The sequence below is a fragment of the Euleptes europaea genome, chromosome 6 (assembly GCF_029931775.1).
Source record: "Euleptes europaea isolate rEulEur1 chromosome 6, rEulEur1.hap1, whole genome shotgun sequence".
NCBI classification, from domain to species: Eukaryota; Metazoa; Chordata; class Lepidosauria; order Squamata; family Sphaerodactylidae; genus Euleptes; species Euleptes europaea.
Window position 1 is genome coordinate 82,417,032 of NC_079317.1, and position 18,484 is coordinate 82,435,515.

Here is an 18,484-nt window from a genome sequence, read left to right on the forward strand (position 1 = left end):
CTATACAAAATTGGGCATCCAGCCACTGGTACAAAAATCTGAGATCCTCCGCTTTCATTTATGAAAACAACTAAATTACATTTCCCCCCCCTTACGATGACAGAGATGTGCTTGAAACCATACAGGCAAGGCCTACTAGTACAAACTACTCTGATGATCTGTCTTCTTGCTGTTCTATGGGGAAGGGGGGAAGACGTTAATCTTTTAATTTTTAATTGTTTTTAAAAAATGTAAGTTCAAGTACTGACTTTAGAACAAACAATGCAATAAATACACTGTTCTGTGAATAATGAATTAATTTGCAAGCAGCAAATATAATCATCTATATAGCGACATTTGACCCCCACCCCCCCGCTGTGGATACCTAAATCCACAGATTGGGACCATACCGACATGAAACAGATTTTTTTGCAAACTTGGGGTACTTTCCAGGTTTTCAAAAAATTCTGAAAAGTTAAGAAAAACAAATATGGGAGGTTAAATTCTCCTATTTTAAAGAAGTGCGCAGGTGCAGACAACGCACTTACCAGTTGAATTGGTGACTGCTGCCAAAGCAATCCACTTGGGGCCCGGCTGCCATATTGGAGGATGTGGGGGCTGCTCTGGGCCCCGCTGCCATGGCAGCAGATGCTGGGAGTGTCTGTGTGCCTGGCCATGGGGGATGCCAGGAGAGGCTACAGGTTTGGCAGCAGCAGATGCCAGGAGAGGCTCCGGGCTCAACTACTACTGGGGAGCACTTTGGGAACCGATCTGGGCCCAGATGCTGCAGCGGAGCACCCTGGGAAATGCTCTGGTCCTGGAGGCAACAGCGATGGTGCCTGGGAGCAGCTCTGAACCCAGAGCAGCTCCCAGCCTCCTCCGTCATGGCAGACAGGACCAGAGTGGATCATAAGGTGGATGGTGGGGCCTGGAGTTGCACTGGGGGTGGGAAAGATGGGAATCCCCCCAAACACAAATCTTGCAGCCCCCCTACTTGTCTATCTCCTAACAGCCAAGTAGGCCAAATCTGAGGATACTTAAATCCAGTGACTGGAACTGTGAATACGCAAGACAGATCTTTCTACAAACCTGAAAAAGGCCCAAGGCTTGCAGAAAAATCTGAAATCTTGTAAAAAAAAGAAGAGTTGGGGGGGGGGTTCAAAAAACCCAAAAATAATTTAAAGGAGCACCTGTAGATTTAAGCAACGAATTCACTCAGCAACTGTTGTTAGGCGACCACAGGTTTCACTTGTTCCATGGAGGGGCTGGGGCTCCTCCTGGGGAAGACCCTGATGCTGCTAGTGGCCGGGCAGTTTGGTGCCCCTCCACCTCTGTTGCACTAGGCGATCACATTAGGGCCACCCCTGAGCGGGGGAAGTGGATAATTCCCACCTTCCCTTTGTCCAGCTGCTGCATATGAGCACTGAAAAGGTCACGCTGGGGGTTTCAGAGCCACAGAAGAGGAGCAGGAAGCAGTCAAAATCTCCCCTTTTTTCCTACTGCTGGCTTCTTGCACCAGAAGTAAAATCAAACTGAATATAGTCTTGAGTTGAACATACCAATTCCTATAACAATTTTCTCAAATTGTGGAAATATATATTTATCCTTATTATGCCTAGCAAACAGCCTGATTAACCTCAGCAAGGCAAACTGTTGCTTAAAGTTGCATTTTATTCTTAGTAGGTGGAAGAGGAGCATCAAACACTCAGCCTCACTATGTCATTTATTGGTAAAGATCTGCAGTATGGACTGTTCCGCTGTTCCAATTCCTAGATTTCGGAGCATGCAACCAAGAGCCAAGCCAAGCCAATTCCCTTTCCCTGACTTGTAACCTGTCAGAGCTGGATTAGGTGGGGTGGGGAGAAAGGAAAGAATAAACGCAGCAGCCCCCTGCAGACAGCAAGGGCTGGATTCCGTCAGCATTACAAGCTGAGCCCACCTATCATGAACTGAAATCGCTTAGCAGACCAACACTCTGATGAAGCTCACATCAACCGATTACAAACAAATGTTCAAGGAAGGAGACTATAAAGAGACATCTGCTGCCACATTTCATAGCCGATTCAGTTCAATTCAACGTGTCATGACTATGAACTAAAGCAGCTGTATCAGACAGTGGCTGCCTGAGAAGTATAAGAGTTAACACTTCAATCTTGAAGTACCTAGTGAACTCCTGAGGCTTGATTTTTTTAAAATTACACACTTTCACTTAAAGCATGTGTTATTTTTGTTGTGAACTGCTTTGAACACATTATAGTTTTTTAAAAATTTAGAACGCTTAGTAAGGTGGTGAAATTAATTTCACTACTGATTGGGAATGGGTTCCTAGAACCACTGCTTGTGTTGAAACATCTTAAAAGAAGGAACCACCGAATGTCTAACCCCCACCACCACCATCAATCACTACTGTGGCTCTCTCCAGAAGTAAGGAACGGGTGCAACTTTCAAGATACAAGCTATTAAATTCACCTTTTCTCTTAACTCATCAACACTGCTGCTTTCCAAAACTACTTCCTGAAAAGGATCCAGCTTCATTTCTGATGGCCTCCACCGTCTTGACAGAACAGCAAGTTGTGACATCGATTTCATCTTTTCTGCTCCTGAAAAATTGATTTCGGGTACTGTAAGTACTTTCAGCGAGACTGTAAGAGATCTATACATGCACAGAATTACTCTCTGCTGAAGTAGAAAAGGAGAGATTAAATGGACTTTGCTCCAGAAAGGGACAGAAGAGGCTGGAGGGGAATCCCATGGAAGACAGCTTCTAAGCAACTATCTCTTAACCACTTCTAAACATTTGTTTGATGGATTTACCTTTACCATTCACTCTGCGAAGGAAGGCAGATATCACACAACGAAAAAGGTATTTATTTTTAAGACGGTGGAGTGGTAGCAGCTTGAGTTTTCCAGTAATCATATTTGCATTTTTAGCCACATCTCAATGAACCAAGCCTGCTTCATTACCTAATTAATTACATTAACAACAGATTGGTCTACAGCTTTCCAATTAAGAAAGAAGCCTGAGTCCCCAAGCTTTTTGAGCCTGACCTTTGGAAATCTAACACTGGATGGTGGGCGCGACCATAAAATGGTGGCCACAAGAGGCAGAGCCAACCGCTAAATCTGAGGGAGTGATATCATGCATAACTCCAATAGTAATACTTCCAACATTTCAGGCAGAAACTTTTTAAAAATAAGCATTGTTTAAAAATATTTTCTTGCATACACGCAGCTTATCTTCAGTCATACATTGAAGATCGTTGTGTTGTGGTGCAGCAGCTACCAAAGCACAGCCCATCAGATCTCCAATGGCCAATCAGAAGCCCTGCTGAGCAAAAGCTAACCCAATTTCTACAAACTCTTGGTGGGAGCCAGGAAAGGAGCCTGCAGGTGCCATGGGACCCACAGGAATCATAATGGGGTACCCTGCTGGAAACCAACACACATACTCTAGACTGGCTCTCTCACAAATCTAACAAATCCATTAAATGTCATTTGAGCTTTCAGAAACCTACTTTGGGCTACTTATTTCCACGAAAACTCAAATGGGTGACAAACATAAGATACTGGAAATCAGCTGGACATTTTCATACTAAGGAACAAAAAACATCTCCATGTATGCACATAGCATGTACATTGTCAAAAATAATTTGTAACACAAAAAAAAATCCAATTTTTGACTTTTTAAATAATGACACTAAAATAACCACATATTACCATCCAGTATTTCTAGGAAGACTTCCCAGTTACTTGAAATATTTATATCTTCTTCATAGACATGATAATCCAGAAACACGGTGCCTGGATTTTTCCAGGTCTTCTTTCTTAGGCGGAATCTATAGAAAGGTTTGCAGAATAGGTAATAGTTTAGTAATTAACATCCACTGGTAATGTTAATCTCTCTACTTTTCTTATTTTATAATGAGGCAAAATACAAAAATGTATGTTTAGGCTGAAGCTACCCAAAAAGTCTGAGCAAAAAGCAGCCATAAACCCATCCATATGCATAACCTTTGTCTGGAGCACCATAGTTGAGTGCCACAGAAGTAATTCCTGCAGTACTTTGTCTCCATTAAATAATGAAAATATTTCCTTTGTGTGTTACAATTGAAAACAGCAGATTGTCAGCAACGTTTATTGTTGATTAATTTAAACCCTAAGACTCAAAACAGGCACCAAGGGCCACTGCCAGATAGCCGATGGTGTATTTTCGCATGTCAGAATATCTGGCTTTATAGACACACTAGTAAGGGAGTATTCTCTCCCACCCCTTTCCCAACTTCGAAAATGTACAATATCAATGGTTTCCCATCTTGTATACATCTTAACTTGTCATGCAGTAAGCACCTAATTTGGCCTCTTTCTCACAGGCAGGAGAATGAGGAGGCAGAATGGGCTGCACCACTTCAACTGCATGTGAAGGACCAAGTTTTGGAATGCTATTTTATGTTAAAAAAAAAAACCTGGAGACAGAAAGTCCACACAGCAGACCAAGAGGGGCGTAGACTACCCTTGTTGCCCTTGTTTTCTGTTTGCATGGGGTTCTTGTGAGGCTCTTCCCTCTCCAGCCCTGCCCAGGGCCTTTAGCCATCCTGCCGCTCAACAGGGGAGGCTCCCTCAGGCCTCAGAATGGGAAGAGGAGAGGGTTGTGCCATCTTGCTTCTCACCCTTCCCTAGGCCAATGCTCCCTCAGACCTTGGCGCAAAGCCCTCTCATTCCCCCCTGGCCTGTTGCAGGGTTGGTCTTTTTGTGGGTTGGGTATGTCCCCCAGCCTCCCCCAAACCCCTGACTTCTGGTTGTCCTATAGCATGTCAGAGCAGGGCTGGGGTGGTTCCATGCTCTCCCTGTGATAGCCTGCTCCTGCTGCTGGTTCTCCCTCCTCCCCACTGGCTGCCTGGCTGCTTCTCCTAGTGAGGCAGCGCTGCCAAGCCCACCACTGTCTCCTCTGCTGCCGGTTCAGTCCTCTAGGGCCACTGCCAGCTTCAGGGGGTCCAAAGGCAGCTGCTCTTGTGGCCCCTGTTGGTCGCTTTTCCCTCAGGCACAGCTCCAGAGGCTGGGGGTGGCCCGGTGGTGAATCCAGGGCCAGGCTCAGTTCCGTCTACAAAGGTACATTTAAAGCTGGAATCCACCAGCTGCAGTCTGAAGTGCTGCAGTGCATTCTACCACCTCAGTTCCTTGCCACATAATTTTCATGCCTGTGCGAACAGCGCCGAAGACCTAAACATCACTATAATGCTTCTTTACCTGTCGACAGTCAGATCTAGGCCACATTGCTCCCTGAGCTGAGGAAGGAGCTCCTCTTTTGACTGACGCACCGTCATTCCTTTAGCAAACACAGAATCTAGAAGAAACTTGCAGGGCTGTGAATGCAACAGATTTAAAATACTATTCATACCAGTAATCAGATCTTTCAGAAAACAAAAGGATTATTTCTTTTTCATACACAGCAGGATGAAATCTGGGATCAAGAAGTGGAGCCTTGAGTCTAGTTCTGTAACATGTAATAAAGTTACTTACAGTGCAGTCCTAAGCAGAGTTATACCCTTCCAAGCCACTGACTTCCATATACTTAGAAGAGTAACTCAGCATATTACTGTATCATTACTGCCTCAGCATTATCAGGGCATGCATTTCCAAATCCACCAAGCACAAGCAAAAGAATGTGGAATGGGGAAATGCAGAATTTTGGGTTTGTTTTACCAAATATTGATATTTGGTGTGTGAGTGTGTGTGTTGGGGGGGGGGAAGACTCAACAAGGGGCTTCCATTCGTCTCTGATTTCATCTCAGGAAAATCAAGAAATGTATCCAATACTGTTCTACAGACACACAAGATTGAATAGAAAAACATCAATTAAAAAAAAAAGATAGCTTTCATTGTGTCTTAACAAAGATAGAGAAATTAGATCACCTTGTAGTTAAGAGATTCCCCCCCACTATTAAAGATATTAGACCAATTTAAAAACAGATGTCAATAGCTTTTAGCGCAAATGCCGTCAATGGAAAGTTTTCTTATAATATTTTTTAGCCTGAAGTTATATGGAAACACATAAACCTAAACACTTCATTAGACACAGACACACCAGCCAAACAAAGTGTTGAAAGTCGACCTTTTAGTACAAGTCAAGTATCCCTTATCCGTAATGATTGGGGTCAGACGTGTTCTGTATTTTGGATCTTTCCGTACTTTGGAATGTTTGCTTGTACATAATGAGATATCTTGGGGATAGCACCCAAGTGTAAACACAAAAATCCATTTTTGTTTTATATACACCTGATACACATAGCCTGAAGGTAATTTTATACAGTATATTTAATAATTTTGTGCATGTGGGGCACCTGCCATTGGCACGACCAGCCTGCACATGTGCCTTTGTGGGCACTCAAAACGTTTTGAATTTTGGATCATTTTGGTATCAGGTTTCTGGATAAAGGATATTCAACCTGTATTGCGGTAAGCTAACAATTAAACTCAGGAGCTTTGCTTACCTCTGGATCATTAACCAAGAGCTGATAAACCTTGACTCTGTATTCCCCCTTCTTCAGTGCTCTCCCAAGCCTAATTGTTATCTGTAAATAAAGGAGGAAGAAATTCTACTAAGAAACAATAATAAACCATAAATTCTCACATCTGATGTTAAATTTGCTTGCAACAGTGAGAATCTTAATTGCTTCGTCCTGGAAAAAAAACAACAACCACTTTTCCAGAGAGGAATGGATGGCTTCAATAAAGGCTAAGTACTTAAGATAAAAGAAATATTTTAGGCAAGAAATGTTTAAAGAATAGTATCCTTTCATTAATAATTGGACATACAGTTTTCATAATGTTCAGAGAGGCATTCTACTTTATGCTTAAGATAGCTTGTAGGTGTGGTAGTTAATACCTAACTGTAAATGTTTGTCTCAATGGTTTAACTGTGATGACAGTATTGTCTATTATTCTTGTATACTTCACTCTTTTTATAATTCTTCCATGTCTTTTGTACATATTTATAAAATAATGTTTAAAATGCATGAATTATTCCAAATGTAGAAAAGAGATATTTTAAAAACACCCTTAATTCGACTATGCTTCAGAATCTCTGACTAAATTTCCCTGTACTGGAATTTGACAGTGTGTTTTTGGTACCCAACGCATGCTTTACTAACCTTATTGTCATCTGAGAAGGACGAAAGGGTCTCATTGAGCCGCACACTTTCGAACTCTTGATTGCTGGCGTAAACTCGAAAGACCTTGAACTGAGAGGATGGAACACCAACAAATGGCTCCAAGTGTTGTTTGAAGGCAGAGAGTGTAATTCTTTTGTCAACGTGAATTAATAACCCTGAACCAGAGAGGACAAACCGTCAGCATGAAAATTAATAATACCCAGTCCCTGTACATTGAATATATATTTGACAGTGTTTACTATGCCACTTGGTCACCTGTGTCGAGAAACCAATGGTTCCTCTGGAAACTGCCACTGATCCATGCTGTCAAGATAGTGCCACGCTGTAACTCTACGCGCGTGCAACTCCTATTCCCTCCTCTAGCCTTACAGAGTTTCTGAATAAGGCGATGAATGAGTAAAGACCCGTCTGTTGGCATAACTTTCTTAGCAGCGTCCTGCTTAACACAGCGTTGCTCTGTGGAGGCTGCACATATTGCTCTTTCGTTGCTGCTGAGCAGGAAAAGCTCCACAGCCAGAGGGAAAGGGATCTAAACAACGAGTATTCTGTAAGCAGTAATTTAGAAGGCTGTACAACTACTGAGGACACCTACATACATCTTTCCCCAAGATCAAATCAATTGACATAGAAAAAGACATATTTAAAGTAAAACGCAAGACAAGTTAGAAAGCAATAGTATGGCATGCATTTTTACTCCAGCCTTTTCTTCAAGGCACAGTCCTTGGAAATGGAGGTGGGGGCTTCCCCAACTAAATTATATCATGCTGTTGGTAATTGAACTCCATAGGGCACTGTGAAGAAATTTAAAAAAAACCCACGCATATGTGTGTGTGTGTGTGTGTAATTGTAAACAGAAGAACATGTATTAGGATGAATTTAAGGTCTTTATGTGTATTAGAAAGCTGAACAATCATGCAAATTTAGGATTTATAAAGCTAACCAATTAGAGGAGGAGAAATAAAGCTGTTGTACTGGTCCCTTGTCCAAGGTAGAGAGGAACTAATCAGATAGCAGGAAGTATGTAGCAATCCTATTGGCACCCTTAGAAAATTTTGATAGGAGCCAATCAAAAGTTCAATTTTTCAATCCCCTTTCAAACTATAAGTATAACTAGCTCAGTCAGCAAAAGGAGGGAGAGCTCTGAAGGACTTCAGAAAACGGGGCAGAGCTGAAGTCTTGCAGCAGAGAATTCCCTCAGAAGGTGGAAGGCACCTGAGAGCTGAGGAAGCTGTAGACCAGGGAGGACGGAATAGCTGTGGAGAGGTAGGCCTCAGCAGCCTGACTACAGCCAGTCTCAAGGCAGCCCACAAAGGTAACTGCTACACTGAAGTCCTGGGAAGGGGAGATTCCCCTCCCTGTGAAAACGCTGGCAGAAAGGGCCTCAGAAGATTGTAAATTGGAATTCATATAGAATAAGAAGACAATTCTCCTGTATCCAGTTTTGCATTTTTCTACTGTTCTTATCAAGTTGCTGTTAAATATTACACAATACAGTTGTTTTGATCTGAGAATAAACTAATTGTTCTTTAACTTGGGAAGCGAGCATCTAAGACCGAACTACGTTAACCAACTCTGAGTAACCTGGCAAGTACATACTTAGCTTAGCAGACAGACGCGCAACAAGCAGGAACCCGCAAGGACTTGCGGGAGGCATCTCATTTCTTCTTCCTCTTCCACTATTTTCTCCTTTCCTGCAAGCCCCCCCACCAAAGCCTCTCCCCTTTCCCTGCTTCCTTCTCTCCTTCTAGGACTGCCAATCTCCAGGTGGGGGCTGGAGAGCTCCTGGATTCCCAACACATCTCCCTACTAATTGAGTCATGCAAGTTGGGTGGTATCAAGTCACTCAGTGGTTGCTGCCAGGCCAAGTGTTGCCAATCTCCAGGTGGAAGCTGGACATTACCTGGAATAATCTGTCCTTGGAGAAAATGGCTGTTTTGGAGGGTGGACTCTATGGCATTAAACTTGACTTAGGCTTCTCCTGTCCCCAAACCCTGCCTCCTCAGACTCTAGCACAAAATATCCAGGAATTTCCCAACCTGGAGCTGGCAACCCCAGCCAGGCCTGGCCCCAAACAGTTCTCCCTCAAAGGCCAAAACAATCCTGGAAAGGGTCCCTGCCTCCTCCCCATGCCTTTGGCGGAGGAAAACCAAGCCTGGAATGTTTGGCTGCCTAGATTTCAGATTTTTGGTCAAGCCTCAAGCATATTTCAGCTTTGTAGAAAGATCTGTCTTGTCCGTTCACGGCTCCAATCACTGGACGTGTGTATCCTAAGATTTGGCCAATTTTGCTATTAGAATATACAAGTGGGGACCCACAAGGAATCTTTTTACAGGGAGGGGGCATCCCATTCCCCCTGCCTTTCTTTCCTCTCTTCTCCCCACCCTCTTTCTTTCACTCATGCCCCCCCTCTCTCTCATATTCTTCCCTGTCACTCACATCTCCCTCACTTTGTCTCCCTCTACTTTGTCTCCCCCACTCCTTGCTCCCTGTCATTCACGCCCCCCCCCTTGCCATCCCCTCAACCTCCCCCTTCTAACCCAAACTCAGACCAACTATCTGGCTCTCAACCTTCCCCTCCCCTGCTTGCCTGCAGCCAGCGGAGGAGCACTGTTTGCTGGGAAGCTATGGGTAGCAATTCTCTGTTGCATCAATGGAAGGGGGCAGTTGGAGGCAGCAGCCGCTCCCCCTCCTTGTTCTCCCCATGCCTGAGATTTGCAGTGAGGGAGTGCAGCTGTAGTGGGTTCTGCTGTGGCTGTCTCATCACCTGAGGGGGGCGACTCACCACACCTGCTTCTCCCCCTTATCCCAATTAAGACTCTTCTTCTCTGCCTGCCTGAAATTTGGCCGAGGAGGAGGAGCAGCAGCAGCTGCTGGCGGTCTCACTGTCTTCCTCCTTGTTGTCTGCAGCTGCCTGGCAGAGTGTGATCGTCTCTCTTTCCCTCCCCGCTACTCCTCGCATGCCTGCCTGCATTTAGAGAACAGTTTTCTGTGCTTGCTCAGTTAACTGTTCTTTGTTTGTTTTTTGTAAATCCCCCTCCTTTTAGTAGCTTTAGGATTTTTCTGCAAGCCTGGAGAAAAGTATATGTTCTGTTAATGTGACCCTGATCCACAGATTCAGATACCTGCAGATGGAGGCCACATGTGGCTATTAGATATATAGATGATTATGACACTGGCTTGGATCTTATAGAATGTAAGGACATTCACAATGTAGTTATTTTCTACTGTCTCCCACTTGTGCCAAAATCTGCAAAACGTTGATGCTAGAGGTTTTGCGGGATGCAGGTGAACAAAAAGCCATGCAGCCTGAAGCAAGGAAGAGAAACCAGGTAATTATCCTCACCAGCATGCAGCTTAGTCCAGCAGCCTTCAAAAATTATTTTGGCTGGTGAACAAATCCCCCTCTTTTGTTATTTGAAGACAACACACATGCTTTGCATGTCTAGAAATTCCGTTCAAGGCTCAGAAAATAAATGGTTTCTCTGGATATGCAGATCTTTATGGAAGAAGTGATGTGTTAGGTAAGTACAATTTTGTTTGAAATTACACATCTTTCTTCCTCTATACGCACATTTTTGTCCATCTCCAGAACCTTCTTCTGCAACATGGGGCTCTGCCTTGAAGTACATATACTGTGTTTCGCCCCGGCTCTTGCCACTTTCGTCGTATTCACTGTCAGTGCCAGAATCTTCTTCAGCTGTATCCCACGTCTCTTTCTTTCCTTCATTTGCTTTAGATCTCCTACTGCTGGTTATGCTGTGTGAGTCAAGACCATTAGCCAAGGGGATGGGAGCATTGTCCACATTGCATAAGGTGTCGCTACTGTGGCTGGAACTAAGAATATCACTGTCCACTGAACTTGTACTCCTGTCATTATTCACCTCAGAATCTGACCGTTCCTCTGACTGGAAATTTTCTGGATCGGAAACTTGAATTTGGTTTTCAAGATCACGGTTTTCTGCTGAAGCTGATGAATCAACCTCATTAGAAGGGGATTCAATGTTTTCAAAGTCACTCGCTTCTGTGCTCTTGCTGCTGTCTCCATTATCCACGTCTTGCTGCTGTTGCTGTAGAGACAAGGTTTTAAGTTTTTCTGTACTCTCCTCTAGGATAGCTTCTACTGATTTCATATTACCTAAAGGTCCTTTTACTCTATGACAGAGTTCATCTACATTGCTGGAATCTCCACTGGCCTTCTGAAAAACTGTCCTTCTAAAGTGTGATCCAGGAGACTGTTCCGGTAATGAAACGTACAGTCTGATCGTATTTGCATGGCGATCCAGAATTTTCCATAAATGGGAATCTGTAAATGCCAACTGTCGATCCTGAGAATCTGAACTTTCAATGAATACCTAAATAAATATATAAAGCAGGAATTCACTATTTTCTACTGTATCACACATGCAAAAAAACCAACTTCTGATTTTAAGAAATTTACCCAAATTATGGAAATATAAATTGTATGTCAATTAAAAATATTCCCATACAAGTCTGAGATCTTAGTCCTAAAAGCTGCTGAAATCCAGAGAATAACCATACTTCTATACTACTTAAATGTATTATTTCAAATTTATCAAATGCATGGTGAGATAAAATAAGTTTTTAAACATCTACTCTTCTTACAATATTAAAGGTAAAAGGTAAAGGTCCCCTGTGCAAGCACCAGGTCATTCCTGACCCATGGGGTGATGTCACATCCTAACGTTTACTAGGCAGACTTTGTTTACGGGGTGGTTTGCCATTGCCTTCCCCAGTCATTTTCCCTTTACTCCTAGCAAGCTGGGAAGTCATTTTACCGACCTCGGAAGGATGGAAAGCTGAGTCAACCTTGAGCCGGCTACCTGAAACCAACTTCCATTGGGATCGAACTCAGGTCGTGAGCAGAGCTTGGACTGCAGTACTGCAGCTTACCACTCTGCGCCACGGGGCTCCTTACAATATTAGCACCTACAAATAACTTCAATATAAAGTAACAGGAAGCCAAAATAGCTTACTTTATTGCTTCTAAAAAAGCCTTCAGCTTTCAGTGTTTTGTTAGCCACGTTGAGAAGGCGCAAATCATTGTAGCAACGTTCCAGCACAACACGCATTGTTTCAGCAGGCAAATGTACAGCCTATAATGGAACAAGGACATATAAAGACACCCTATAAGAAATAGCTTTCTGACACTAACAAGATAGGTCAAGATTATTGAACGTGCACAAACAAAAGGAGGGGGAAACGGGAACGATGCCATAGTAAGGCCAAGCCAGACTGGGCAAAAAGTCAGCTTCATTGCCCGAGTGGCTAGTGAAGATATTACTTTACCTTTGAAATAAGATACTTGAATTCTGTTACAGTCTGATTCAGATAAGCACGGACACTAACAGGAGGAGCCACAGTTTCTTGCTTCAGGTCAACAACATGAACTTTTACCATGACTTCTGTCAGAGTAAGAAAATGAAGACTACACATCAACATATGTTAAATGAAAACAGAAGCACAGGATTAGCGTGATAAAGTTGTAGCAGCTGTTTTCGATCCTAAGGTTACACTGGCAGTGGCAAAATTCATCTCAGTCCTTGTATCCCCTTAAACAACAGATTTAGAATTATGCTGCTCAAGATTTATGAATCAAGGAGCCTCTAAGGGAGAACGGAAAGGATGTAGCAGCTGTTTATCTAACAAGGCATTAAATTGGCTGGTGGCTATTCAAGTACCTTGCAAATGTAAAGCTATAAACAATGATTTAATAGCATGGCTCAGAGGTCCCTTGGAATCAATTACACATGTTTATTGTAGGAATCTGTTGTATTCAATAACAAAGCAGAATTTTTTAAATAAAACTTTAATTACCACCGGGTTTATAACACTGGAAAGCCTGCTCAGGTCGTCTTGTTTCCAGAAGGAGATCAAACATGTAAGTTGATTTGACACCCCCAAGCAAGATTCCCATTGGAGTATCCTCTTCCCCTTCATAAGATCGCTCCAAATAATCATGAAACTCATCATACTTCACGAGACGGCAGCAATCCAGAGGAATGGCTTCTTCCAAATCCATTATCTAAAACAAATGCAGTTATGAAGTCCTCCTTCTGGAAATGCCCAGTTAAAGTCCAATACAACCCAAAAAGTCAATTGAATGTAGAGAAAATAGAGCAGTTTCAAATGCTATCACTTGAACAAAGGTTTATGGCCATTTTAGGTTCTCTTGTTAAGATTTCAGTGTTCCAGAAGGGAGGTTTGCACCCCAACCTCAAGTGGTCTGCAATAGAAGTTCCTAGTTGTAAGGTTGCCAATACTGAAATGAAGGATTCTTTAGTTTAGCACTTCCTGATTAAGAATCACTGGTGCAAGCAGCTGAGGCCATACTGGCAGTGACAAAGTTAGAGTAAAAGAAACATTTAGGGTCACTTCTTAAATGGCAGCAGCTTTTTCTGGTTTAATTAAAAATCATCCCGTGTATTAATGCACATCAACACAAAAGATCATACAAAAATAATGTGGCTAGGATCCAAAGAGCTCCATACATGAGCAGAAATTACAGAGTGACTGAATGTCCTTTTTCCTGACTGCACCCACCCCAATCCATGACTTTCTAGAGATCTGAGGTGGTGAGCCTACAAAAGGAAGGGGGGCTGGAAAGTCTCAGTGTATGCACATAAATACTATTTATAGCATTCTAGGTTCCAACCAACAGATCAACTGCTATTTAGTAAGATTTCTGATATATACAGTACAGTACCTTATAAGCTATCCCTACAGCTTCCTTCAGAGTCTTGTCTTTATGAACTTCTAGCTTATTCTCCATCATTATTTGTTTCATAGGATGCATACAGAATAATTTTATCTGTATAGACAGGAAAAAACGGAACAATATATTTTCAAGTACACGTGATAGCTTTTATCTAAGACCAGTAGAGAAAACAACTACAGTTAAAACTTCATTATACAGCACTCGTGGGGAATGGAGGTTGACTGGTTAATCAAATGCATCGGATACTCAAACTGACTGCTCTGCTCCCTACTGTGAGGAATTTGCAGAAACCAAACTCCACTCCATTGGAATGCCACAGCTATGGTGCCTGAGGGGAGGAGCTTGCCTTCTAGGCAATGCTGGTCAACCAAGAATTCTGGATAACCAAGAGACGGATAACAAATCTTTTGCTGGACATGAAGTTATGGAAATATAGTCTATTCAGAAACTATTTAAGACAATCATGATCAATTCAAAAATTAAAGCGTAAAACACATCACATCCTACCAATACAGGATTTTAAAAATTCATGTTTATCAGGGACTATCCTAAAATTGAAATGCAGCCCAGAAAATTGGTCTGAGGATCTATCTTGCCATTTACACTGGTATCCATTAGGGTCCACAACGATATTACACATAATACCATCCAATGGCCAAAGAACCAGTAGTATAATGCTCTCCTCTGGGTTTTCAAAATACAATTTATATTCTAAAATTAGCACATTAAATGTCCAAATTACAGTTTTGAAGAAAATGTTGCTTTTTATTTCTTGCTTTTCTAAATTTCATATCCTCAAGGGTCCGCAAGTACATTTGCATGAGAGCACTGCACTGGAAGAGATTTCATCCTTCTCTTGAGATCCTTTTCTTGCTGCAACAGTGCCTTGGAAGAAAGGGCTAGGGAGAGTTTCTGCCTTCTCTATGCTTAGGAAAAGATGGGAACTTTCCCTGACTTCAGACATACTCAGAAGCAGTGCAACTTCACTGGGGCCAATGCAGGACTTCAAACAAGATTGCACCTCTCCACAAGGTGGGGGGAGATGGGGGCAGGGTCCCCAGAAGCACAGATGAGGCTAGCTACCAAAGCCAGCTAATGTCTGTGTATCCCTGCGTGTGCTGGTATTAGAGCTTCATCACAGCTGATACTGCAGCTATTAACACAGTTATCCACTACATCTGAGAACAGACACACTATCCCTTAAGAGTGCTACCACTGTAGTGTGCACCTATAAAAGTGCCTATTATGGATGCAAAAGGTGCTTATTCACTTCAATGGCAAAGACAGCTCTGAGGCAATCCAGTGACATGAGAGACACTGCTCACATGGAGAACTGCGTGAGTATATTGGATTGGAACACCAGTCTTGCATTCATCAGTATTTTATAGAGGTTTTCCCTGCCCAAGGACAAATGGAGACTTGATGTACACTTGAAGGTATGAAGCAGTGACTTCAACTATACTTGGCTGCAAAAAAAGGGAGGTGTCAAGGCTCTGCTTTAGGGTTTTTTGGTAGTTTGTATAAGAATATATGAAGTGGAAACATCAACAAATAAGCCAATGTTGTACTATTTTTAAAGTGTAGAAATTCAGAACTCACATAGCAAAGAGCATATTGACTTCAGTAAAAAAAAACACCCCAGAGTAAATTAACTTGCTAAGATAAGAACAAATTATCTTAAAATCAGCTGATGCAGAGATTTAAACACATTTGACTAGCTCAAATGTTCATGCAGCTATTTTTGCTCTTGTTGTATTGAACTATTGTTGTTTTAATGATGTTTTAACTTTGTAATACTGGTCAAGGACCACAATAAATAAATATAATAAAAATAAAAATACTGTAGAAAGACCATAAAAATACAAAATTGTATCTATCAGAGAACACAAAGGCAGGTACCTACAAGCAAGGCTTCTTCCAAGTCAGAATGCCCCAGTGCTGAAAAGCATACTGACATTAATGTTTCTGAACTCTATAGTTAATAATAATTTAGAGTTTTTCTACTTAGAAATCTACTGTACACTGGTAATTTATTAGCATCATGCCAAGTGATAATTTATGCACAAACACCAATCAGTCTTGAGGCTAATTCACCTAAATGTATTCTGCCCATCTACTGTATCAGATCAATACTGTAGTATACCCAAAGCAGCTCTTCATTTTACTCTAAGATGAAATTATATTGAGCCGACAACATATGCTAGGACATACCTTGCAAGTATTGCGCTCTATTTCACGCTGTCTCTTTTCCTGTTCTTCTAACTCTTTTTCTTTTTGTACCAGTCTTTTAATGTGATCTGGATAATCATTCACTTCTAGGAACTCTATCGAAGCAAAGATACAAAACGTAAAGATCAGCAGACTTTTTGCAACTTTTCTCAATGCACTGCAATCTCTTTAGGTTGTTACATTTGTACCCTATTCCTCCTCTTTAAAAAAACACACTTCCATCTAAGCATCATGGAGGGACTTTGTTTCAACTGTAGACCTGAATCATGTGCCTTCAAACAGTCTCTGGGCTCAGATTTTCCCTTTTATTTTACTACATGTAATAATTAATTTTATTTATACTTTTTGTATGTGAGTGCTGTCAAGTCACAGCTGACTTATGTTGACCCCACAGGGCAGGGGTGTTGAACTCATTTGTTATGAGGGCCGGATATGTCACTTGGTCGGGCTGGGCCATGTGTACAATAAAATTTAATGCCAGGTACCAGAAATATAAACTTTATAGAAGACACAGGCAAAGCCAATTAATGATATTATTTTTTACTTAAAATACAAACATGCTTAAAACAATAACACTGTTAAGCAGTGTTATGCTTTAAGCATGTTTGTATTTTAAGTAAACAATAATATCATTAATTGGCCGCTCTGAGCCTGACCTTCTGGTTGGGGAGGGCGGGGTAAGAATGTAATGAAATAAATAAATAAATATTAAGTAAAAAATAAAGTAAAAATTAATATTATTAATTGGCTTTGCTTGTGTTTTCTATAAAGTTTGTTTCTCTGGTCCCTGGCATTAAAATTTTTAAAAATTTTAAACTGGGGTGGGGATGGCTGCCTTGGCTGATGAGCCTACTGCCCTCCCCTAGTCCAGAAAGACAGGGAGAGAGAAAGACAGACAGAGAGAGAGAGAGAAGGAGAGAGGAGAGAGAGAGAGAAGGAAAGAGAGAGAAAAAGAGGGAGAGAGAGAGAGAGAAAGGAAGAGGGAGAAAGAGAAAGAAGGAGAAAGAGGAAGAGAAAGTGAGGAGAGAAAGAAGAAGAATGAAAGAGAAGGAGAGAGAGGGAGAGAAAGAGGGACGGGGATGGTAGCTTGCTGGGCTCATGGGGCGCTGCGCCCCGCTTAGCCCAGAACAGGACCGTGGAGGTTTGCCAGCTGGGCGAGCAAGGCTGGAGCAGCCCAGCTTAGCCCACAACGGGATGAGGGAGGGTGGCTGCCTGGGCTCGCGGGGCCATTGCAGCCTCAGGAAGCCCAGATAGGGAGAGGGGAGGGGGGCTGGCTGCCTTGGCTCTGCGGGCCGGAGAAAAGCCCTCCGCAGGCTGCATCTGGCAGTCGGTCACGTTTCACATCCTGCTGTAGGGTTTTCAAGGAAAGAGTTATTCAGAGGTGGTTTGCCAATTTATAGTTTTACATTTGCTTAAAACAAAAATGGGCATGTTTCTATATATGTAAAACATAAGTACAAGTAAACACAAAGGATTCTTCAAATCATTAAGTATTATCCCTCTTTATAATATTTTAATTTTTTGAAATAAAAGGGAAGTATAGTTAATTTTTAAATTGAGCTTTGTCCTGTTTTTTGTGGGAAGTTGTCTGAGCTCAGGTATGAAGGCTGGTGGTTATATAGTAAATTCTGAGGTTATAAGTATCATAAGTGAGTTGTGCACTCTGAATACAAATACTTACTTGCATTTCTTGTTGGATCCTTCAGTCTGTATATAAGCATATATGCATTCGTAGAACTATTGGGGAGATTAAAAAACAGAATTAGCCGCTGTGTCTTGGTTGTTAAAACAGTAAATCTGCATAAAATATCCCAACAAAATGTGCATAACATTGGCCAAACAACGCAAGCACTTTTTAAAACATGAAAGCCCAGTGTCTGTAGCTGACACCAGATGAACCAGTCACTTTTATTTTTCATTCAAAGAGTTTGAAGTTTTTAGAACACAAGTATTCAGGTGGAATAAGTTTGACTTATTAAAGGTAGCTGGGAGCACTACAGATTCTTGGGTAAATTCCCAAATTAGATTACTGAGCAATGAAATCAGGATTTAAAAAAAATTAGGCACTCATCAGGCACAGATATCCAAGCTAAATAAACACTAGGATTAACCTTTCACCTAACAATAAGAACATAATTATATTAATTCAGTAAGGGGGTGAAGTAAAGCTAGTACAACATAACATTAGAAAGTTTCCGAACCTTGCAAAAGCACTGGAATAATACCCTCTGCTTCCAGATGTTCCGCCATAGGTTTTCTTAATGTCTTCATGAGTTATCTGATAAGAAAATGGAAAAAGATCCATTTCTCAAAAACATGCGGTTTCCAAGTAAACCATTTCATTGGCTTATGTGGACTTTTCATGTGGTAC

General features: G+C 41.8%; 1 protein-coding gene across 3 annotated transcripts in view; it reads right to left on the bottom strand.

Annotated features, from left to right (window-relative positions):
• The window catches only part of USP47 (ubiquitin specific peptidase 47), a 73,856-nt gene that overhangs the window by 3,225 nt on the left and 52,147 nt on the right, over nucleotides 1-18,484 (bottom strand). For all 3 annotated transcript variants that reach the window (XM_056850760.1, XM_056850759.1, XM_056850758.1), the window contains exons 13-25: nucleotides 18,315-18,391; nucleotides 17,795-17,850; nucleotides 16,096-16,208; nucleotides 13,873-13,977; nucleotides 12,984-13,191; nucleotides 12,456-12,571; nucleotides 12,143-12,262; nucleotides 10,720-11,500; nucleotides 7,128-7,303; nucleotides 6,468-6,548; nucleotides 5,224-5,339; nucleotides 3,697-3,815; nucleotides 2,449-2,579 (exon numbers count right to left, since the gene is read on the bottom strand). In XM_056850760.1, coding sequence (XP_056706738.1) covers nucleotides 2,449-2,579; nucleotides 3,697-3,815; nucleotides 5,224-5,339; nucleotides 6,468-6,548; nucleotides 7,128-7,303; nucleotides 10,720-11,500; nucleotides 12,143-12,262; nucleotides 12,456-12,571; nucleotides 12,984-13,191; nucleotides 13,873-13,977; nucleotides 16,096-16,208; nucleotides 17,795-17,850; nucleotides 18,315-18,391 — 2,199 coding nt within the window. The remainder of the gene's footprint in view (nucleotides 1-2,448; nucleotides 2,580-3,696; nucleotides 3,816-5,223; nucleotides 5,340-6,467; nucleotides 6,549-7,127; nucleotides 7,304-10,719; nucleotides 11,501-12,142; nucleotides 12,263-12,455; nucleotides 12,572-12,983; nucleotides 13,192-13,872; nucleotides 13,978-16,095; nucleotides 16,209-17,794; nucleotides 17,851-18,314; nucleotides 18,392-18,484) is intronic.